Below are 24,625 nucleotides of genomic sequence, written 5' to 3' on the forward strand. Positions count from 1 at the left end.
AAAACTACACACCACAAACAGTCTATCGCCCAGTCGTTTACTAAAGCTTCGCCTTATGAGAAAAAGAGCCAGCGGTGGATTGACATAACCAGGTCCATTGCAGTACATTTATGCAGAGATGTGGTACCCTTTCAGACGGTGGAAAGACGAGGCTTTAAAGATATGGTGAAGACGCTTGATCAACGCTACGTAGTTCCAAGCCGCATATATTTCGCTGAAGTGGAAATGCCTAAACTGCATAACGAGATCCAAGGTCAAGTGGAGCAGGAGCTCCGCCACATTAAACATTATGCAACCACCACGGATTTGTGGTCGAGTCGCACTATGGACCAGGGCTCGAAATTAACTTTCTTTCTTTGTGTCCCCCAGTGGTCCCGAATTCTGTGTTGTATTGTCCCGAATGGAAGCAATAGTGTCCCCATTTTTTTTCCTCTCTGAAATAACCAGTGGTTAATATTATCATATGAAGTTACTATTATATTTGTAACTATGCGATTTTGAACCCTTTATATCATTTTTACAATAAGTCACAAAACACAACTGACACATGTCCTATAGAGATCTTGCAGTCACGTGACCGGAAAGTACACAACCCCCATCTTGTCGGTCAAAAACACTGCTGAATACTGCTGCACTCGTGTACAGAATGGATCAATTTCAACCGACGGACTACACAGCTCATTTTTCTAATGAACAGATAACTAGATATATGTCTAAAATAAACGATCTACAGATTTGTGACCCTTATGGAGTTTTCACGACTGGATTTTGAACCGTCAGCGGAATACCCGGACGTGTATAATTACCTCATTAACTTTCCCTCGCTGTTCAGTGGTGAAGCACTGCGTGCTTATAAATCTCTGCACAGTTATCTTTACAGAAATTCAGGATTTGTCAGCGACTCAGATGTGGCATCTTGTAAACAAGAATCCTCATTGGACGGGTAAGTCACTTAAGTATTGAGTATAGCACTGACCAGCCGATTATAGAATAGAATAAGGTAATTCCAGCTGTAATTCCAAATCGTCCGTCTTGTTTACCATGTATCTGGCGTTGGAGAGGTAGAGGCTTGGCAGTGGAGGTTTGAGTGGCTGTTTTCTGAGCTTAGTCAACAGGCCGGCTCTACAGCTTCGCTTTTGCTTCCGCTCCCGGCACCGCCTCCTTCGCTTTGCTTCCGATAACAATCCATGGAGACCCCGCTGGTCTCGCTATCTCGTCCGGAATGTTTTTTTTTTTTTTTTTTTCCCCCCTCTCGTCCGGAGTGTTGTGCATGCGATGGAAATCGCTACAAACCGTCATTTTCTGCTGGAAACCAATGTCCAGTAAGTCCATACGGTTGTAGTGGATATTGAAGTCCGGTACAGACGAACAACACGCAAAAATACACACAAACATAAAAAACGTGCACAGGTAGGGAGAGCTTGTAGCCGCAGCCGTTGTAGTAGAATTGTATATAGTAGGGTTTTCCAGAAGAAAAGGTAGAAGTAAAAGCAGAAGTAGAAGGCGGAATATGGTGTTTGACCGACAAGATGGCGTCCGTCACAATCTGGATCGGCTGTGACGTCACATGCAAGTGCTCCATACATCATCTACTTCAAAATTAGTTATTGCATTTTCAGTTTATTAAACTTTGGCGATCTCACTGTATGAATAGGTACCCGTTTATTTAAAGGGGCCAACTAGCTCATTCAGAAAATGTTTCAACTCCCTACATCTGCAGTACACTTTAGTTGAAAATAAGACCCCTTTTATGTTCATTTCATCTACTTATACCTTGAATATCTGTTGGCATTTATAAGGCCAACTTATAATTTTCACCATTACCGTTATCCATTTTTATGAACTTTCCGTTATCCATTACCGTTATCCATTTTTATGAACTTTCTGTTATCCATTTTTATGAACTTTCGCTGCCGAAACGTGGGTGCAAATGTTAGCAACATCACCATAGTGCCAGGTCCGAGCCTAGTTGTGCTGCTGACTGACTAAACTTTCTGAACTAGAAAGACACCAAGAAAACTCACTTATTCTGTTGAACGGTATCTTCCGTCAATATCATCCACATCATTCCTGTTGTATTTTATAACGTGTCTAACAGTGTTCATTAAGTTCATTCAGTTGCTAGCGTTGCCTGCAGACCAGCCCTATCCACAGTAGTTCCTACCTAACCATAGCATCATAAGTCATAACCTAATAATCACAAATAACTTAGCACATTGACTGGCGATGACACTTTGGATCCTGAAGGTCCCGGAGACGTTATGTCTGGGCTTTCAGTTTCTTCCCCGCGGTCGATCCGCTTCAACCACTTGAGCATTTTTGTTCTGGCAAGAGTCGGCGCAGCGTGTGCGGTAGCAATTCCATTCCAAGTCCATATAATGCGGACTCCGGCCGAAGATTCTAGAACAGAATGCGCTGCTCTGTAGCCTACAGATGCAGGTGCATCGAAAGTGTAGCTACTAATGTATTTTTCGCTGTTAACGTTTTTAAAATTAAATTTGACAAATTAGGTGAATGTCTACGTATGGTTTACGGCTTTGTAAATAATATTAATGTAGAACTTTTTTTCTAGATCTATTTTTTTTCCATTGTCCCAGATATGATAATTTTGTGTCCCGATGACATTTTTTATGGTCCCCGGGACGTCGGGACACCGTTAGTTTCAAGCGCTGCTATGGACCCCTATATCAGCCTTACTATACACTATATTAATGATGCCTGGGAGTTACAATTTTGTCTATATGAGGAATTCAAGGAGTTTGAGGAACTTTACCTATTCTTAGTTTTTTTTAAATATAAATATTCTTTTTTTATATGTCCTGTGTTTTCTGTTTTGCGCAATAAATTTCAATATTGCTGAAAACATCCTGATTGAAAGCTTTTACTTTTTGCTACGGTAACCACTAAGAAAGTGGTTAGCGCTGTCGCCTCACAGCAAGAAGGTCCGGGTTTGAGCCCCGTGGCTGGCGAGAGCCTTTCTGTGCGGAGTTTGCATGTTCTCCCCGTGTCCGCGTGGGTTTCCTCCGGGTGCTCCGGTTTCCCCCACAGTCCAAAGACATGCAGGTTAGGTTAACTGGTGACTCTAAATTGACCGTAGGTGTGAATGTGAGTGTGAATGGTTGTCTGTGTCTATGTGTCAGCCCTGTGATGACCTGGCGACTTGTTCAGGGTGTACCCCGCCTTTCGCCCGTAGTCAGCTGGGATAGGCTCCAGCTTGCCTGTGACCCTGTAGAACAGAATAAAGCGGCTAGAGATGATATGAGAACCACTAAGAAACTGTTCTGTTGTAATTTATATACAAAACTACAATACCGTGATGTATACCGTCAGTGGCTCAAATTATACCATGATATACATTTTTGGCCATACCACCCACCCCTAGGGTCCACGAAAGAAGGCGAAAAGGTACAATTTTCATTTAAAATGGGGAGAATAATTTATTCTTACTTGAGTAAAAAAACAAATGTATGTTTTGTGATGCCAACAAACGCAAGCGCTGTGTAAAAGAGGAAATCTAGAGCGACACCACAACGCCAACCACCTGAAATTCAGAGACTGCTACCCACCAAAGAGCGCAATCCCAGCAGTCAGTCTTCACTAAACCTGCTGTCCAACATAAGGCTGCTACTGAAGCATCATTTTGTGTAAATCAGCTCTTGGCTAAACATAAGCCTTTTACAGATGGCGAGTTATTCAAGGAGGCAATGGCTATTATTGTAGACAAGTTTTTCAACAACTTCAAAAGCAAAGATGACCTCAAAACAGCACTCCGCAATGTCCGGCTTGGCCCTGCTACAGTGACGAGAAGGGTCGAATTACTGTCAGAGGACGTGGATTAGGGCTGTGCTCGTTTGCCATCAGTTGCTCACGATATTGTACCATATATATCGCGATATATCGAGTTAAACGATGTCTTTAATGTATTGTAAGCAGAGGGCGCGAATACGTTTGGCGGCAAAATTATTCAATCAATGAGTCTCGAGATGAGGCCATGGAGACATGGGGGACGTAATTAGCGGCTTGCAGCGTCTATAGCAGAGCGCATTGAAACTTAACAATCTACGGATAACATACTGATTGAGCCACTTCCAGTTGATATTATCCAAGCAAACTTTCAGATTTGGGTCACCAAATGTCTAAAGATGTTATCTACTTCGTCATTTGTGTTTCAATAACAAAAGTCGGACAATAAAGGCACAAATGACAGATATTGGATACTAATTAGCCAACAAACAGCCATTACGGCATGCTGCTGCCTTAAAACACTTTTTTTTTTTTTTTTTTTTTTTAAAGATTTTTTTGGGGCTTTTTTCACCTTTATTGGATAGGACGGTGTAGAGACAGGACAGGAAATGAGCGGGAGAGAGAGACAGGGAGGAATTGGGTAATGACCTCAGGTCGGAATCGAACCTGGGTCCCCGGATTTATGGTATGGCGCCTTATCCACCTGAGCCACAACGACCCATATGCGACCTGTATCCGATTTGTTATTGACAATCTGAACGACACGGATCCAATTTTTTCACGTGCGACCCAGGCCGCTTGGATATGTGGTCCTAATTCCGATGCATATCCGATATTTTCACATGCGACTGCAGTCTGACCGGACAGGTCGCATTCATGCGACCTACACGTCATCAACAAGAGACAAACGTCACTATTCTGCGTTGGCTAATCCCGCCTCTTTGGTGGAAAACAACAACATTTGTACAGTTTTCAGAATTTAAATAGACTTTTATAGAATTGATCAAGCTAATGGTGGATTTGGTAGGGACCTGGATGTTGATCTGTTAGCCTGATTAAATAAAACAGTTTCTATAACTGATTTATAACTTAAACCATCCTGTATTACAAGATTATAAGATTGTTCTGGAAATTTCCAGTAATTTGACACCTTCGGTCTCATTAGTCTGCTGCCCACATTAATCAGATTATTGTGAGAGTTCCGCCGCCGCCACAAAAACCACATCGCCAGGTCTTGCCTCATCTCCATAGCAAACTGCACTGGTGTTTCTGCACCTTGAGCCAGCGCTGAGAGAAGTTGCAGAATTCAGCTGGCTATAAACAATCTAAATAAATATTTATAAAAATGTAGAAAAAGTTTATTAATATGACGAAATAAATGTGCAAATTATTAAGCCTGAATTAAGAGTTTGGTAATACAGCGTCCGTATCCCAAATGACTGCCTACTGAAGCTCGAGTGCACTATATAGAGTTTAAAAATCCATTACTTCCTAGTAACATGTAGTGCACTTATATAGAAATCAGAGAGACATTTAGGAGTGAACCCTCGTTACCAGGCTACACGTTTTCATTTCAGTTCAGAAACAAAAACACACACGAGACCTCACACTTTAACACTAACCAGATAATTAAACAAACAAAGAAATCATTAAACATGAAGAGTGCGCTTTTTTTTTTTTTTGTTTACGTATTACGTAGATGTGCTTATTACGTGTCAGTTTGCGCATGCGGGACACTTTTGGGTCGTTTTCCGTTCATATTGGAGATCGCATACAAGTCTCATATAATTGGTAATGTGAACGGCCTAACAAAAAAATCGGATTTCACAACAAATCAGATATGGGTCGTTTCAGGTTGCAGTCTGAACGTAGTGTTAGTTTGATAATGTTTGGTATTATGTAAGTTTTATTTAAAAATATTATGAAATATATTTAATCTGTTCTTGTGTAATTGTAGGTACTGTAAGATTGTAAATGATAGAGATTATATACTTTTTAGGAAGTCTGAATTTTGAGATTATCTCCAGTCATTTGTCAAAATCTAGTTTAAACATGGGTAGATTGTTGAATGTTTTTCACTTTCATGAAAGGTGGTCTGAACGAAACAAACATGATGGCATTTTTCTGCGGTCTCAAAAGTAGCCGGTCACCGGCGGCAAATCGCCGTCTGTGGCTTGTTATGCCGCCGGCTATTGTCAGTCGAGTAACAAAATTTAATATTAAATATTTCTGACGGCAAAAAAAGTTGTGAACGTAAATTACATCCACTATGTCGTGTCCGTTGCCGCGTCAACTTTGTTTACATCCTCGACATGAGTGCAGCCATTACTGCCCCTTGTGCCATATGTAAGCCGTACTCTGACTGGCTTAGGCTACATCCACACGACAACAGCAACTAGATGTTATTTAAAAATATATCGCGTCCAAATGGGCAACGATCAGTAAAATATCAGGTCCATATGGCAACGCAACGCTTGCTGAAAACGATGCAATACACATGCCACACCTCTAGGGGCGCTGTAAGACGGTCCCTTCGGAGACACCAGAACAATAGAAGAAGTAAGGACGCATGCGCATAAACTATTATGCGCGAGACTTCATATTAGCCACAAAGTCAGGAAAATCTGTTTGTAAAATTACATTATAATGACCAAATACAATGAAAAGTATTTTTCCAGTCTCACCTGTGAAAGGTAATCCCATGTGATCTCGTTTGGACGGCAAACCTGTTGGTACAGTTAAACGCAGCTAATCTTTATTCTCCGCTTTGACCTCTCCAATATGGCGGCGAGGATGACGTATGATTCTACACGGAAGGCGGCGTCTTTAATGGTCCGGAATAAATTGAATGCTACACGTTGATGGATTAATTTGTTGTTCTACGCCCTTTTTGAGGAATGTATTGTAGGACTAAAACCAACATCTGAAGAGGTGAGATCCCTCCTTTTTTTTTCCCTATTTTTGCTGGCGGGATTGACTCTGCCCTAAGGGCAGAGTCTCTCTCTCTCTCTCTCTCTCTCTCTCTCTCTGCACCATTACACAATAAATATTCATAGTGAAAATATTTTGTAAACGCGTTTCATGAACCAAGTTATAGGATTTGTTGACAACTCGCATCAAGTTTGTTACACTTCTACCTGGCGTGAAGCACTCAGTCATGTGGTTGTGACGTCATCGTAAACAAATCCGTTCTACTCATCCAGACAACTTCACAACGGCAACGTTGCCAGATCTTTCCACTCTGGAACCCGTTCTCAAAAAGATGGCGTTTTGGGCACCCAAAACGCCGGTGCCGTGTGGACGCCAGGCCTAAACGATAAGCAATTGTATCGGAGTCACCTGAATCCGTTGCCGTGTGGACAGGGCCTTAGAGTGTTCCATGGACTGTGAATGGTTCATACCATCATGTGACTCACAAATGGCGACGAAGAGAGTTGCAAGCGGCTCCATGCTGGATGCGTGGCTAAAAAGGTCTAGAGGGAAAGGTAAGTACGCTTTGAACGCAAATTTATTGTCATTTGTGTTGATATAGAAAAATAAATACGTCTTAGTCCACTGTTTTTTAGCCTTGCTTAAGACATTATAATCGCAGATCGTAAAGTTGACTCTGCGTTTGACAGCTGCTCGAAAAAACAAACTGCGTGCGTAACAACGCTAATCAAGCTTAAGCTAGACGACCCGCCTCAAATACCCGTCCCAGGTAAATGTTATCCCAATTTTAGATGACCTGTTCCAAACCATCCCGCCCCATGAAAAATTCGTACTTGCATCTCTCTCTCTCTCTCTCTCTGAGTGCAGAATTATTAGGCAAGTGAGTATTTTGACCACAACATCCTTTTAATGCATGTTGTCCCACTCCAAGCTGTTTAGGCTTGAAAGCCTACTACCAATTAAGTATATCAGGTGCTGTGCATCTGTGTAATGAGAGGAGGTGTGGTCTAATGACATCAACACCCTATATCAGGTGTGCATAATTAATTATTAGGCAACCTCTTTTCCTCTGGCAAAATGGGTCAGAAGAGAGATCTGACAGACTTTGAAAAGTATAAAATTGTGAGATGTCTTGCAGACGGATGCAGCACTCTTGAAATTGCGAAGATGTTGAAACGTGATCACCGAACAATCAAGCGTTTCATTGCAAATAGTCAACAGGTCAATAGTCAATGTGCTCTGTAATACATCAGTCCATATGTCAAAGCAATGGTCGTAAACGAGATTCGCTGAGACCTGTGCGAGACCTCGTAGGACGGAAGTAAAACGTACAGCGTAAATCAGTGTGACCGACATCTGCCAACGTTGTCAAAAGACGCACGAGTCCTCTTTCGAATACTGACAGAATCAAGCCAGAAGTTTTCCCCGTGTCCGAGATCGCTCCCTACTCACTATATAGGGCCCTGTATAGTGTGGACGCCAGTTTGTAGTGCTGTCCGAAACCTTAGTGAGGATTATGTGGGAAATGCGCTCAGTATAATGTGTATGTGTGTTATTTACCAGCTGGGAGGTCCGTATGGTGAAATACCGTGACGGAGGTCTTGAAAGTACAGTAAGCCCTCAGTATTCGCGGGGGTTAGGGACCGAACATGGTGAATACTTGTAAACACCCCCCCCCCCCCCCCCCCCCCCCCCCCCCGGAGCCATTGTAGGGCGTAAAAATTATTCAAAAATACCAAGAACGCACAACACGTGAATAAGTCTGAACTACGGGAACCGCGAGACTGTACTGTACAATGCGCTTATTCGTATCAGCCAATGAGCAGCAGCCCGCCATTCAAACTTGAGCCAATAGTGAGCGAGCATTCGGCTCCGAGAATGTAGCAGTGCGTAAACGTTCGCAGTGCATAAACGTTTGATATGTTCGCCGCGAATGTATGATGGAGATATATTCTATATAAAATCCCATGAATATGTGAATTCGCGAATACTGAACCGCGAATAGGTGGGGGTCTACTGTATTGACTGAGGCCCTCTGGGCTGAGGTCAGTATTCAAGGTCACGGTATTTCACCATACGGACCGACCTTAAGCTGGTAAATAATAATTTTATTATTTTCTTTACCAAATTCTAACAGAAAACGAGAGTGCCCGAAAGGGAAAACCGAGCCGTGCCGCCGTTTTGAATCCTCATTCACGGCTGTAATGCAAATTGCTTCCTCCTCGGTATTCAAGTGCACTTCCATGGCAGGAAAAAAACCTACTTTTTGCCGCCTATGTAGTCCCCTATTTATACAAAATTGAGTCTTTCAGGATTCAGCCATGTTTTTGCTCAGCGTTGGCAAATTACATGTTTTATCTTTCTTCTGAAATGTTTTCTATTTCTTCTTCCTCAGGGTAGTAAAACTCGCTTTCGCTGTGAACACTGTCGTTATCGCTATCCATGCTGTAAAATGAATGCTATTATGCTGAGGAATGCTGGCAAAAATTTATAAGATTTTTAATCATTTTATAAATAAATCTTATTTAAAAAAAAAAAAAGAGAAATGTTCACAAAAAATGCTACCATGTTTGTTTATTGTTATTGTGAATGAGCGAGTCTCCAGAGGTCCATAACCGGGGTCCGTACCGTAGGATACGGACCCGCTCGCCAGCCAATCAGAGCGCAGGATTTGGACTGTGGAAAAAAAATGTTTATCACAAAAATACATGCACGTATTTATTTTGAAAACCTGCCAGTCACCTGATCTGGCACGTTTTAACTGTGCGACAGTAATGACGTAAATCCCAGCGCGACGGACTCGTCCTTGTCCTGTCGTCTTTCCAGCTCTTCTCGGTTGGTTTGAAGTCGTATGGAATAATCTCCGTCACTGATGAAGCTGGCAAATCTTGAAATTGATCTAAATTGGAATGATATGGCGATCTGGCCGCTGTGTAAACAGTTTCCAAAATGGTGGCGCTGACACGTCACGTTTGAAGTCTCGTGAAGATCGCACGGATAAGCGACGCCTGCCTGCCGTGGACCAAACGAACTGTGTTCAACATAGCTAAAGGCCGATAAGTGTGATATGCTAATACGAGTCACAATTTGAGGTTAATAAAACCGAAAACATAATTGAATAACACGTTAATTAAGAAATAAAGCAAATTTAAAAATGACTTCGGTTCCTCTTTAAGGCGTTATTAGATGAGCCTGACGCCGCTTACAGAGTTGATTCTCCATGCTGATGTTCAGTGGTTGAGTCGCGGCAAAGTGCTACAGCAATTTGTTGACTTTTCTGTTAACGAGGAATGAGGAGCACGAAGAACTCTCTGATGATGCATGGCTACTTGACCTGGGATTTCTGACAGACTTGACGACGAAACTGAACGCACTCAACACTTGAGATCCAGAGAAAAGATGGACCCCTATCCCACATAAGCGCAGTGAATGCATTCAAGGCCAAGCTCGGCGTTTGAACCACGCATTTAAAGAACGGCGGGGCTAACACACTTCCCCAACCTGGGGGGAAAAATGTCAAAGGCCATCAAAGACAAGGGTGCTTTTCACCCTGAGCAGTACTACGCTCACCCAGATAAAGTTGCAGCGGAGTTCAGTCGGCGTTTTGGCGAGTTAAGGCCAATTTATGCTGACAACGCAGTCCTCGCAGATGGCGTCACGGATGGCGTCTGCGTAGCCCCCCTCCTTCGCAGATGCTCTGCGCGCACCTCCCAAAAATTGTGACCACCGCAGACAGCGTCGCAGACAAGAGGGCTCCGATTGGTCCGCTCTACATCCGCTGTACACGCACTTCTGCTTCCCTACTTTCCCGGTTTGTTTTGTTTTCACGACCACCATTTTTAAAAACACGAGCGAAGATGGAGCAGCACGAAGAGCGGTTGATCGAGGAAGTGAGGAAGTACGTACATCTATACAACTCCAGTTCTAGTCATTATAAGTAACTGGAGGATAAACACTCCACTAACCACACCCACCAACTACTCCTAGCGACTTCGCGCCCCCTTGCGTTGTGGCGGTGAATAACATCGCACACGCCTATTACTCCCCGCTCAACGATAAATTACAACTGTCTGCGAAAAGCTATCTGCGAAAGCCTTGTCGCAAGAGCATGCAGAGGCCCTTAGACGTCATGGCGGATATTGCAACATTCCTGTCAAACCCATTTCAGCTCATTGATGATCGAGAACAGCGAGCAACCAAATTCAATCACGTATTTGCTTTGCCAAGTGGAGATGATTGATTTGCAAAATGAGACGGAACTGTGGACAGTGGCTTTTGGAGCCTTGTAAGCAGAGAGAAGTTTCCTCTCACTGCATGTGCACTAAAAGTGAATACCTACTTTGGATCCATTTACCGATGTGAAATTGCGTTTCCACACAACAAAATGATCAAATCAAAGTCTAGGAGCCATCTTACTGACCGACACCTCACAGACTGCGTCAGACTGACTGTCTGTAGCTATAAGCCAAATTACAAAGCACTCACTGACCGTATTCAGTCACACTAACTTGTGAACATAACTGCAAAAGTTTTGCCTTCTGACGACATTGTAAAAGTGATGCTGCACAAGATGGGACACAGACGTGCACTCAGTTTCATTAACTACATTTTGTTGGCAAAGGCTACATTACAGTTCTGCTTTCTTCAATGTTCAACGGTAGCTTAAATGTAGTAACTTGTGTGAAGCAAGTTGATAAGCATCATACTTAAGTGTTCTCCGTGAATCTGGTTACTGCAAACTTTTTTTTTTTAAGGTCCACCATGAACAAGATAATCTGCATAATTCTATATTGCCAATAGAAAATCAGCCGCATGCCTTTATTCTTTGTATTGGTATGACTTAAATATTTGAGATGCTAATGGTATTTTCTTGGCTGCATCAAATTGAAAGTTGGACCAAAGTGTTTTGTGTCATGCAAATAGTTTGCCGAAATAAAAGGCCTCGAGTTGGAAGTATTTTGGTTGTCTGTTTCAACGCTTCAAAAGGTAGATCTGGTCTTCCACCAGGGCTGAGGTTAGGCATGTTGGGCTTAAAGTGCATGTTCTGGACCAATTTCATTTAAAAAATTTTTTTTTTTTTATATGTATGAAAGTATGTCCCTTTACACATTCATCCAGAAGGCTAATTTTGCACAAGGCTATCTGTCTACAGCAGAAGAAAAAAAAAAACGCGTCTGGAAAAATCCCAAGGGCGTCTGGAGCCAGATTTGTGACGTCACCTGCGGAAGCGCCAGCAGGCTGCGCAGCCTGTGTAGACCAAGCGCTCCCATTTCTCCCTCATTGTCTGGTCTTTTGGGAAGCAATGAGTACTAATCCCATCAAGATTGGTGTTGCTACACCCTCCTACGATACATCTGTTAACCATTTTAATGATTACGCGGTAACGTTGAAATTTTGCAGAAAACCACCAGGTCATTTTCTCATAAACAAACCAGCGCTGACGTAGGATTCAGAAGGAGGCGTCCCGCACGCGACGTCACGAAAATCAATGTTTGCCGGGAAATCCAAATGCCAGTTTTTTTCAGAGGCGGACCAATTCGCCTCAAATGGCTTGCGCAAGGTAAAAAAAAAAAAATTGCGCAAAATGTGACACATATTTGACCAAAGTGTAAGATAAAATGGGAGAATTACATTGATCTTGCTCCTGAATTTACCCGTGCTATGCACTTTAAAAAGGTTGTAGACCACTGGCCGAGACAGGATAGTTTAACTCGGAGTTGTGCAGATGGAGACCTCTGGTGTTCACAGTGCAGCTCCATTCGATGCATAATGAATAGAATGATCTCTCACACACTATAAATCGCATATTTTCACAATGCCCATAATCACTTTTTTGCATCATTGCACCCCGAATCATGACTTTAATACTTGTGTAACCAATGTGGGAATAAACAATTTTTTTTCCTGACATTGTATGGAGGTAAATCTGATTTTGGTATGCATTTTAAAGATGGTGTGTACATCTTTCAGGCATTTCGTATGCATCTGGATGCAGCTGTCTGCGTGCATATCCATGTGTTCTGACCATGACTGTGCTTTTTGTTTGTTTCAGAGAGATTGGGCAGAAGTCCAGTGATGAGTTGGCTAGAGAGGGATCAGGTGTGAGGGCCTTCTCTAGTTTTTTGTCTGAACTCAGTACCCTGGTTCCTGAAATCATGATCCCGAATATCAGTGTGCTTCTCACACACCTGGATGGAGAGGTACGTACGCACACCTACCCATTCACACGCGCTCTCTATCTCTCTCTCTGCCTGCCCTAGAGTCACTTTTAGTCCCTTGATCATGTTGGTATTTAAATGCAGTCTGATATTTACGAGCTCCTAATTTCAGGCAGTCAGGGATAGAATGAACATTTTGTAGCAACACTACTCTTAGTATATTTTTGTATAGTTTTAGCCCTCAAAGAAGAGATTGCTTCCTTAAGTTACACAGTTCTCTTTTTTGTTTGTGATATTCCCTGCTCGCCCCTCCTTTGGGTGGGTGGGTGTTTTTTTTTTTTTGTTTGTTTTTTTCATTTATTCATTCATAAACACCCCCCCTCCCCCCCAAGCTCGGGTCCTCTACCAGAGGCCTGGGAGTTTGAGGGGTCCTGCGCAGTATCTTACAGGGGTGATAGCGTTCCGGCGCGCCGTGGCTGGGGAAAAAAAAATAAAATCTAGTTCGCCCATTGTCCTGTGTCATTCTGAGATGCGCAGATAGACAGTCTCCCTTTACTGTCTATCTGCGCATCTCAGAATGACACAGGACAATGGGCGAACTAGATTTTTTTTTTTCCCCAGCCACGGCGCGCCGGAAATCCGGCGCAGCGTGCCGGAACGCTATCACCCCTGATCTTAGCTGTTCCTAAGACTGCGCTTTTCTGGACAGAGATCTCGGATGAGGTTCCTGGGATCTGTTGGAGTCACTCTCCCAGTTTGAGGGTCACTGCACAGAGGACTCGTATCACCACAGGGACCACTGTTGTCTTTGTCTTCCCCATCTTTTCTAGCTCTTCTTTTAGCCCTTGATACTTCTCAAGTTCCTTTTTCTTCATGTCATTGTCACTTGGTATTGCCACATCCATCACCACAGCCTTGTTTGTCCACCACTACCATGTCTGCTTGGTTAGCCATTACCAGTTTGTTCGTCTGGATCTGGAAGTCCCACAGGATCCTAGCTTGGTCATTTTCAACCACCATTGGAGATGTGTCCCACTTTGACCTTGGGACTTTCAGTCCATCCTCAGCACAGATGTTTCTGTACACTATGCCAGCCACTTGATTATGCTGTTCCATGTACACTCTTCCTGCTAGCATCTTGCACCCTGCTGTTATGTGCTGGATTGTCTCAGGGGCATTTTTCCACAGTCTGCACGCGGGGTCCTGCTTTGTGTGGTAGACCATGACCTCTATCGATCTTTTGCTTAGGGCCTGGTCCTGTCTAGCTACGATTAGTGCCTCTGTGCAGTCTTCCACTCCAGCTTTATCCAGCTACTGGTAGGATTTTTCAATATCGGCCACTTCTTCTATCTGCCGGTGGTACATCCTGTGCAGTGGTTTGTCTTTCCATGATGGTTTCTGCTGCCTGAGGTATTCTCTAAGCACTTCTTCATTCTTGGCCATCTCCCTGACGTACTCGTGGATCTTTGTTTCATCCTGGATAGTGGCTCTGACGCTCACTAATCCTCGACCTTCTTCATTCCTCTTGGCGTTCAGCTTCAGGATGCTGGACTTGGGGTGAAACCCTCTGTGCACTGTCGGGAGTTTTCTTGTCTTGATGTTGGTGGCCTCTGTCTCCTCCTTCGACCAGCTTATGCCAGCAGGGTATAGGTGTTGATGACCCAGACCTTGTTCTTCCCGTTCAGCTGACGTCTCAGGACTTGCATAACCCTCTGTAGATATTTGGCTGTTGCTGCTTTCCTAGTGGTCTCTTCATGGTTGTCATTTGCCTGCAGGATTCCAAGGTACTCGTAGCTGTCTTCCACGTCTTCTATTATGCCATCTGGTAGCACCACTCTCTCTCAGTTCTGACTGCTTTCCCTCTCCTTGTTACCATCTGGGTACACTTATGTAGTCCAAATGACATTCCGATGTCGTTGCTGTAGATCCTGGTGGTGTGGATCAGTGAGTCTGTCTCGCTCAGACCTGGCTTACGGCTTGATGGTCGTCCATGTAGAGCATGTGGCTGATAGTTGCTCCATTTCACAGTCTGTATCCATAGCCGCTCTTGGTGGTAATCTGGCTGGGGGGCTTCAGTCCTATGCAGAACAGCAGCGGGGACAGGGCATCTCCTTGGCATATGCCACACTTGATGGTAAACCATGTTATTGGCTTGAACTTGGCCTCTAGGGTTGTTTTCCACAGCCTCATTGAGTTCTTGATGAAGGTTCTGAGAGTCCTATTGATGTTGTAGAGTTTCAAGCATTCCAGGCTCCATATGTGCGGCATCAAGTCAGGCTTTCTTGTAGTCAATCCAGGAGGTGCACAGATTGGTATGTCTCTTTCTGCAGTCTCGAGCTACTGCATTGTCTACCAGTAGCTGATGTTTTGCTTCTCTGGTGTTCCTACCAATTCCTTTCTGGGCCTCATTCATGTATTGAGTCATGTGCCTATTCATCTTATTGGCTATGATGCCTGATAGGAGCTTCGATGTTGTGCAGAGGCAGGTTATCGGGCAGTAGTTGGATGGGACTGGTCCCTTCTGTGGGTTCTTAAAGGATCGGGACTGTCTGACCTTCAGTCAGCCATTCCGGGTGAGTCCCATCCATGAGCACCTGGTTTATCTGTGCTTCCAAGCGCTCATGTAGTGAGGTTAGCTTCTTTAGCCAGTAGGGGTGAACTATTTCTAGGCCTGGTGCTGTCCAGTTCATTTTTTAGCCGCTTACTTGGAGGTCTGCCACAGTGACAGTTACTGGGTCTTGTTCAAGGAGACTGCTGTTTGGCTCTCTAAGCTATTAGCCACTGAACATTATGGTTGAGTGGAGAACATCCTATTTATTCTCTTAGCTTCAGCTTTACTCGTGTACCTCCTTAGACGGGTAGCCAGGGCTATGAGTCTTTGCCAGTCTCTAGGGCCTCAGCTATGGACAGCTTGCTGCATGTCTTAGGTAGCCCTTTCCTTGTCGTCCCTTTCTGGAATTCTGATAACTGGCTAACTTCTCTCTGGGTCGCCTTGATCTTACCCTCTAACCTTCTCTTCCGTGGTGGCTGTTGCACCATATGGTTTGTGTCCATCTTATCGCCAAGCATTTCCAGGATCACTGTTGCTGTGATGTGTATATCAACTTGTTGGTCTCAGTGATGGTCATAGTGGGGATCGTTCATACTGCTGCATTCACATCATCTCGGAGATTTTCAGGAGATAGTTCACACAGTCGTGGTAGTCGGGCACAGTGGTTTGAGGTAGGGATGTCCCGATCCGATCACGTGATCGGAAATCGGGCCCGATCACGTGGTTTCAGACTCGATCGGAATCGGGCATTACCTCCCGATCAGGGATCGGATATATATCTATATAATATATTCTCATTTTTAACACATCAATAGCTATGCGTTGGCACAGAGTGAGACCAGACCTCTTGTCTCAACACAGCAACATCAACACGTGCGGCATGACGTCACTTTGTAGCGGAGACGCTATTGGTTACTGGCTGCCCGTTGCCGGCAAAGTTGAACACGGAAGCAGTTCGAAGCGGAAAGCAAAGCATGTCTGCGGTGTGGCAGTATTTCAAAGTTGATGACAACATTGCCATAGCAAACTGTGAAATATGTAAAGTTGGAATTTCAAGGGGTGGACAGGAAAGGGCCGCATTTAATACAACAAACCTGATACGGCACCTGAAAAACAAACACCCGACACAATACAGCGAGTTTTTAGTGCTGTTGCAAACGTGTTGGATGACAAAAACAGGCTCAAACCTGAAAGGGTAGAAATGCTTGTTTTCATCAAGAAAAACGTTCATTTCCTTAATTGAAATTACTGTATACCACTGTGAGATGCGTTCTTAAAAGCAAATTACTGGCACTGTGGCAGGTTTTTTTTTTAAATTTGTTTACTTTCCTGCCAGGTATTTTAAGGTTATGTTTTTAATTTATTTATTGTTCAAACTACCTCACGTAAGTGCTCTGTTTGCTAACGGAGTTGTTGGATGTTAAAATAAGGTGTTAAATAAAAAAAAAAATGAGGAACATCCTGGATCCGTTTCTTTCCTCGTCTTTATTATTTTTTATGGATTATAAGAAGTATCGGATCGGGACTCGGTATCGGCAGATACTCAAAATCAAATGATCGGTATCGGATCGGAGGGCAAAAAAACCTGATCGGGACATCCCTAGTTTGAGGTGTTCAGGTTAGCTGTTCGTGCATTAAGCTCTTGCTCGCAAGGGTGTGTTTGCTGGGAGGTTCCCAGTCTAAATCTTCGAGTGTGGGGGTGAAGATAAACAAACACTACCGCCCCCCCCCCAAATAAATGAATGAAAAATCTTCTGTTTCACACTCCAGCCCAGTTGGTGGCGGTAATGCACCTTTAAGTTGGTTTGCCAACTGCCAGGGGATTCCCCCCCCCCAAAAAAAAAAAAAAGCAACGAAATGTGGAATAAAAGTGTATGAACTTTTTTTTTAATTTTGAAGAATTATCATATTTTCCCACAAATTGCTACTGTCATTTTGTCGGTTTGTTTACATTCTAAGCAGAAATGATTTTGTCGGATGTTTTGTATAAAGTTTTCATTTATCAAATTTGCGCAAAAAAAAGCTGTTTTTCTCAAAATCCAGTGAATGTGGATATAATTTATTCCACTCAGTCTCGTCGTACGTGGCCTATAGTCGACTCTGCTATCGCCTTGCCGGCTGTCAGCTCATGTACAACTCAATTTCATGGAATAATTGTTAAATATAACAAACTTTTTTTTATTTTTTTATTTTATTTTATTTTTTTTTTATTTTGTGTGTGTGGATATAAAAATAAATTATTTGCCAAAAGCAAAGTGAATATTGGTGAATAACAACTGAGCCAAAGTCGAGGTGGATAATTGTTTTAGTACAAATGCACAGGTGATTTTATTTTAAAAAATAATAATTTTTCAGTTTTTAAAAGTGGCATATAAACGTAATAATGGCGCGGACTTGTCACTTATCTGTGCCGACTCACGTATTCAACAAGCAAGTTGAACATGTTGAGCAAGCACACACGTGATGGGCAGGTTTCCACATGTTTTTGGCCATATCGTTTATTTATGTGAGCGAATACCATAGATTAAGGTATTTAGTATCATTACGTACGATGCCGTGTTAAGCGCTGCAAACAAAACGGTGAGGTACATGCATGAGAACAAGTCCACAGGTTATTGCCTGCGTTGACATTGCCCAGCGATGGTACCAGGGTGAATGTGAGCTCATTGATTGAGAGTCGGAGTTCTCCTGCGTTCTGATTGGCTGGTAATATTAACAGAGCAGTGGAGATTTGCTGCTCCGTTGCGAGGGCCAGCCTATGGTCATCAAGCCCCTTCAGTCACACACTTCTCTAAAGGAAGAAGTGACCGCATGTGTGGAGGGTTCTGACAGGGATGCAGGAAGATTCTCAGCAGTTTGCTTTGTTCATTAGCCTCTGATCTGCATGTTTTGGGAATCTGAGGTGGAACTTGGCGTGCGTTTGTGTGCGCACCTTATTAAGGCTGGTCTTCCCAAAACAGTACAGAGTATGAATGCTGACTGAAGATGATGTTCCTTATTCTTATATCTCCGTCTCTCTCAGAGTTCCAGTATGCGTGTGGCGGTGTGCGAGGTGTTGGGGGAGGTGCTGGTACGTGTGTTAAGCGGTGATCAATTGGATGATTCTGGCCGAGCAGATCGAGACCGTTTCCTCGACACCCTCCAGGAACACATCCATGACACACATTCGCACGTCAGAGCTCGAGTGCTTCAAGTGTACACTCGCATTGTCAACAGCAAGGTACGTGTGCATGGGAATTTAAAAAAAAAATCACATTTCTTGCGTTTTGGAAGTCACAGAAGACTAATTCTCTTTCTCAGGCTTTACCATTGTGTAGATACACTGACGTGATGGAATTGGCTGTTGGTCGTCTTGGTGATAAATCGGTCCACGTGTGTAAGAGTGCCATCCAACTTGTAGCTGCATTCATCGCCCATAATCCCTACAGCTGCAAGGTAAACTCGAGCAATCCGCCTGTATGTTGTGTGCTTATTCTTGGGTTTATATGTTAATATAACTGGGACACTGAATCATGATTTTTTTTTTTTTTTTTTAACGAGTAGAGATTTTCAAATCTAGTTGTGGCACAGCCGAGCCGAGCTGTAAAAGCGGTTTTGCTTTTAAACGTTTAGGCTACGTTCACACTGCAGGCTGAAGTGACTCAAATCCGATCTTTTCGCCCATATGTGACCTGTTTCCGATCTTTTATTGACAATATGAACGACACAGATCCGATTTTTTTCAAATCCGACCCAGGCCGTTTGGATATGTGGTCCTAATTCCGATTCCTATCCGCTCTTTTCATATGCGACTTCAGTCTGAACCGCCAGGTCGCATTCATCCGACTTGCACGTCATCAACAAGCCACAAACGTCACTATTCTGCGCTGAAGTAGGCGGCGGGTCTCTCAAAAAAAGTTACAACAACATGGCGCATAATCACGGGCGCAGATAGAGGGTGGGACTCGTCCCACCCAGATTTAAATTCACCTCGTTCGGTCCCCCCCACTTATAGGGAGGAAAAAACGTCTATGCTGTCTTTCTTTGCATAAGGCAAACCTCACGGAAAAATCAAAAGACTAATTACCATTCGGTTTATTGAGGTGCACAGCAGTGTATACATAGTTGCAACAACTCACATAAAACAAAACAAAGACTGATATTCGGTTAGTTGAGCTGCGCAGACTGCACAGGTTGCGAGCTCGAGCTTGGTTGCTATGGTTACTAACAAGTTTGACAGGCATATCGGGGTTGGGGTTGGTTTGCTGGCAGCTTTGTCCCTCCCAGTTCAAAAAACGTATCCGCGCCCCTGCGCATGACATCAATGCGAGGGACGCTTCGGGCTGTGAAGGTTCTGAATCTTCTCAATGGAAGGACGCAGAGGTTAGGGAGCTGATTTCCATTTGGGGGGGGATACAGCTATTCAAGCTAGGTTGGATGGGTCATACCGCAACCGGGCGGTTTTACTTCCGTAAACACTGGCCATGCTCACTGCGTGTGACGTCGTCGTATCCTGCAATGCGCATGCGGAACACTTTTAGGTCGCTTTTCGTTCATACTGAGGATCACATACAAGTCGCATATATTTGTTAATGTGAATGACCTCACAAAAAAATCGGATTTCACAAAAAAATCGGAATTGAGCATTAAGCCTTGCAGTGTGAACGTAGCGTTAGTTACTTTTTGCAAAATTGCTCGATGTACAGCTGAGAGCTTGTGGAGAGTGGATAGGGCTTTAGGCTTTTCGCATTTTGTGCATAATCTAGTCATGATGACTGTGACTCCTACCACGTAAACTTTGAGTTCAATACTATGTTGTGTGATTTCTCATGGCTAAAAACGGTCGAAAAATTCATGTCGATCAAAATGGGCGAAAACGCAGATTCGGACTGAAGTCATTGAGCGCCCAAAATTAATAAGCGTTTACGATGGTATCTTCAAGAATTGTATATCCATAACTACAAGTCAAAGCTACACTACTGTTCAAAAGTTTGGGGTCACCCAGACAATTTTGTGTTTCCCATGAAAAGTCACACTTTTATTTACCACCATAAGTTGTAAAATGAATAGAAAATATAGCCAAGACATTTTTCTGGCCATTTTGAGCATTTAATCGACCCCACAAATGTGATGCTCCAGAAACTCAATCTGCTCAAAGGAAGGTCAGTTTTATAGCTTCTCTAAAGAGCTCAACTGTTTTCAGCTGTGCTAACATGATTGTACAAGGGTTTTCTAATCATCCATTAGCCTTCTGAGGCAATGAGCAAACACATTGTACCATTAGAGCACTGGAGTGAGAGTTGCTGGAAATGGGCCTCTATACACCTATGGAGATATTGCACCAAAAACCAGACATTTGCAGCTAGAATAGTCATTTACCACATTAGCAATGTATAGAGTGGATTTCTGATCAGTTTAAAGTGAAAAGAACAGTGCTTTTCTTTCAAAAATAAGGACATTTCAAAGTGACCCCAAACTTTTGAACGGTAGTGTACAAAAACTCTGTCCTATTTTCTGCCAAATCATAATGGCATTGAGATGTCCTGCGTTTATAGCACCTTTTGTATACAGGTTTTGAACGTGTCTGGTCACGGACGCTCGAGCCATCGTGTCAAGGTTAAGTCAGATTAGAGTTACCCTGTTTAATACTTTTGAAGCAGTATTTAAATATTATAGGATCCACCGTGATTGAGAAGGTATCAGATGTCTGATAGGTCAACCGTCTGTAGTTGTAGTCCAGTCTACATCCTTTTTTAAAATTTATTTATTTTTTTCCCCTCCCTGATTTGGAGTTGTATGTAGAAACTGAAATTAAAACTCAAAGCCATGATTTGTAAGTAATCTTATGCGCTCAAAACAATGCAATAGCACATTATTTGATGGTTTAGATAATAAATTTTGTTTTCCAAAATAAACACTTTTGTCTTGCAATACATTTCAAAGTCGGGATGGTAAGGCATTTACTGCTTTATAATTTCTTCTCAAAACACTTAGGTTTAGGGACTGAAGACACCTAAAGCATTTCAGGTGTTCTTTTCTCCCATTCTTCCTACAAACAGGTTTTAAAGGAACAGTCCACCGTACTTCCATAATGAAATATGCTCTTATCTGAATTGAGACGAGCTGCTCCGTACCTCTCCGAGCTTTGCGCGACCTCCCAGTCAGTCAGACGCGCTGTCACTCCTGTTAGCAATGTAGCTAGGCTCAGCATGGCCAATGGTATTTTTTGGGGCTGTAGTTAGATGCGACCAAACTCTTCCGCGTTTTTCCTGTTTACATAGGTTTATATGACCAGTGATATGAAACAAGTTCAGTTACACAAATTGAAACGTGGCGATTTTCTATGCTATGGAAAGTCCGCACTATAATGACAGGCGTACTAACACCTTCTGCGCGCTTCGGCAGCGCATTGATATCTGAGCTCCGTATCAATGCGCTATTTAAAAAATTAAGTAGTCATGAGCAAATTATCGCCACACTACCTTAAAAACGTAAAGCAGAAATGATAGATGGCACCGGCTTAGAAATGAAATCTTGCATATTCACATCTGCTCCCAGCAGATCCCTGTTTAAGCGAGCATGATCCAAAATGGTGTGCCGCCCCCCCCCCCCCCCCCCCCCCCCCCCCCCCATTGCAAGACACTTCAGAGCTGAGCAGAAGTAAAAATTGTGAGTTTCTTCAACGAAAATCGTTTTTAAAGCAAAAATGAACGAAACGACCAGTTAGGGTAAGGTATTGCGATACTTGTGGACGACACAATATGCGAATTGTGGCCGCACAAATCGTGATGTATCAACGCGTTGGTGAATCGTGCCAGCCTTGGTCACTTTTTGCATTTTGCAATCCCTCATATCGTTGGGGTAATAAACCCACAGCTTGGAATGAAGTTACAACAGTCGGCTCAATTAATAAAGTAACGTCGGTTTGTTTCTCATTTGTTCAGCTGAGCAGTGCAGATTTAAAGAAACCTCTGGAAAAAGAGACAGCCAAGCTCAAAGAGATGAGGGAGAACATGATGGAGAAGGCACCAGGTATGCACGTCTGTGTTTGCTCATTCTTTATGTATGTACGCTTGTTGAGGAGCTGTATGAATAATAGAATAAGGTGCATTATGATATTGGTTATACAGTACCAGTCCAAAGTTTGGACACTCATTCACAGTAATGAATAACTGCCCAAACTTTTTACGGGCACCGTAATGTTATGTAAGAAGAACTGGGGAATAAGTAAATGAGTTTTTCCCTCTCCGTTTTTATTGCCCAATGATGATACCAAGGCGAATGTGAGCTTACTGGATGCGAGTCTGAGTTCTCCTGTGTTCCTATTGGCTGGTAATCTTGACAGGGCAGTGGAGATTGGCTGCTCTGTTGTAAGGGCCAACCTACAGTCATCAAGCACCTTCACTCGCACTCTTCTCTAGAGTAATGCTGGGGAGAGAGTGAAGGGGCGGACAGTGTGTGTGTGTGTGTGTGTGTGTGGGGACTCGGAGGGAATCTCAGCTCTGCTGTGTCCAGTAGCCTATGAACTGCATCTTTGGTAATCTGAGGGTATTGCATTAACTTATTTTTTAAACATGTTTTGCTATGAGGTTGTTCTTCCCTCTTTAGCAATACCGATCAGTTTAATTCTTTCTTTCTTTCTTTCTTTCTTTCTTTCTTTCTTTCTTTCTTTCTTTCTTTCTCTTTCCTCCTTTCTTTCTTTCTTTCTCTTTCCTCCTTTCTTTCTTTCTTTCTCTTTCCTCCTTCCTTCCTTTCTTTCTCTTTCCTCCTTCCTTCCTTTCTTTCTCTTTCCTCCTTCCTTCCTTTCTTTCTCTTTCCTCCTTCCTTCCTTTCTTTCTCTTTCCTCCTTCCTTCCTTTCCTTCCCTTTCCTCCTTCCTTCCTTTTTCCTTCCCTTTCCTCCTTCCTTCCTTTTTCCTTCCCTTTCCTCCTTCCTTCCTTTTTCCTTCCCTTTCCTCCTTCCTTCCTTTTTCCTTCCCTTTCCTCCTTCCTTCCTTTTTCCTTCCCTTTCCTCCTTCCTTCCTTTTTCCTTCCCTTTCCTCCTTCCTTCCTTTTTCCTTCCCTTTCCTCCTTCCTTCCTTTTTCCTTCCCTTTCCTCCTTCCTTCCTTTTTCCTTCCCTTTCCTCCTTCCTTCCTTTTTCCTTCCCTTTCCTCCTTCCTTCCTTTTTCCTTCCCTTTCCTCCTTCCTTCCTTTCTTTCCCTTTCCTCCTTCCTTCCTTTCTTTCTCTTTCCTCCTTCCTTCCTTTCTTTCTCTTTCCTCCTTCCTTCCTTTCCTTCCCTTTCCTCCTTCCTTCCTTTTTCCTTCCCTTTCCTCCTTCCTTCCTTTTTCCTTCCCTTTCCTCCTTCCTTCCTTTTTCCTTCCCTTTCCTCCTTCCTTCCTTTTTCCTTCCCTTTCCTCCTTCCTTCCTTTTCCTTCCCTTTCCTCCTTCCTTCCTTTTTCCTTCCCTTTCCTCCTTCCTTCCTTTTTCCTTCCCTTTCCTCCTTCCTTCCTTTTTCCTTCCCTTTCCTCCTTCCTTCCTTTTTCCTTCCCTTTCCTCCTTCCTTCCTTTTTCCTTCCCTTTCCTCCTTCCTTCCTTTCTTTCTTTCTTTCTCCTTCCTTCCTTCCTTCCTTCCTTCCTTCCTCCTTTCCTTTTCCTTTCCTTCCTTTTTCCTTTCTTCCTTTCTTTCTTTCTCTCTGTGTCTCAGTCCCTGTAATCTCAGCATCTGATCTGTGGGCTGCGATGGAGCCGGAGGTCTCGGACACAGTCCGAGCTCATCTGGAAGCTAGCAGTGACTCTGAAAGGGAGGAAGAGGAAGAAGGTGAACGTGGCAGCACAGACCGAGACACCGCTGTCCAAATTGCTCAGCACCTCAGAGACAGCAAATACAGGTAACAGAATGGAATCAAAATTGGTCGATTCTCTTTGAGCTCGCAAAGTAATAAACTGTTAACGTGTCTTATAGTTACGTATTTGTAGCTATATTATATAATACCAGTACTGTGTACCAAGACCTGCGTGAACTTGAGCCTGGAAGTGGTTTACATGGACGCAGATTTCTGCCCCATAGGGTTCCGTTATATAGCCGTTTTGCGGTTGCCGGTTATAGCATTCTAGCGCAATACTGGACTGATTTTAAATCGTTTTTGACCCGGGAAAATGGAGGCCAAGTAAATAAATGCTGGAGTTTCCCTTTAAGAACGTCTACGTTCTTTACAACAATACAGTGCAAGACTTGGGGGCGGCACTGTCGCCTCACAGCAAGAAGGTCCGAGTTTGAGCCCTG

General features: G+C 43.4%; 1 protein-coding gene and 1 non-coding gene across 2 annotated transcripts in view; both read left to right on the forward strand.

Moving 5' to 3' along the window:
* ncapd2 (non-SMC condensin I complex, subunit D2) overlaps positions 1-24,625 on the forward strand; it is a 136,616-nt gene that overhangs the window by 50,614 nt on the left and 61,377 nt on the right. The window contains exons 9-13 of the mRNA XM_060906042.1: positions 12,728-12,875; positions 18,407-18,604; positions 18,685-18,819; positions 22,308-22,395; positions 24,047-24,230. Coding sequence (XP_060762025.1) covers positions 12,728-12,875; positions 18,407-18,604; positions 18,685-18,819; positions 22,308-22,395; positions 24,047-24,230 — 753 coding nt within the window. The remainder of the gene's footprint in view (positions 1-12,727; positions 12,876-18,406; positions 18,605-18,684; positions 18,820-22,307; positions 22,396-24,046; positions 24,231-24,625) is intronic.
* Positions 22,622-22,914, forward strand: LOC132872009 (small nucleolar RNA U85). The gene has a single exon (XR_009651374.1). It is a non-coding gene; the product is annotated as a small nucleolar RNA U85 (small nucleolar RNA).

The sequence above is a fragment of the Neoarius graeffei genome, chromosome 23 (assembly GCF_027579695.1).
Source record: "Neoarius graeffei isolate fNeoGra1 chromosome 23, fNeoGra1.pri, whole genome shotgun sequence".
Taxonomy (NCBI): domain Eukaryota; kingdom Metazoa; phylum Chordata; class Actinopteri; order Siluriformes; family Ariidae; genus Neoarius; species Neoarius graeffei.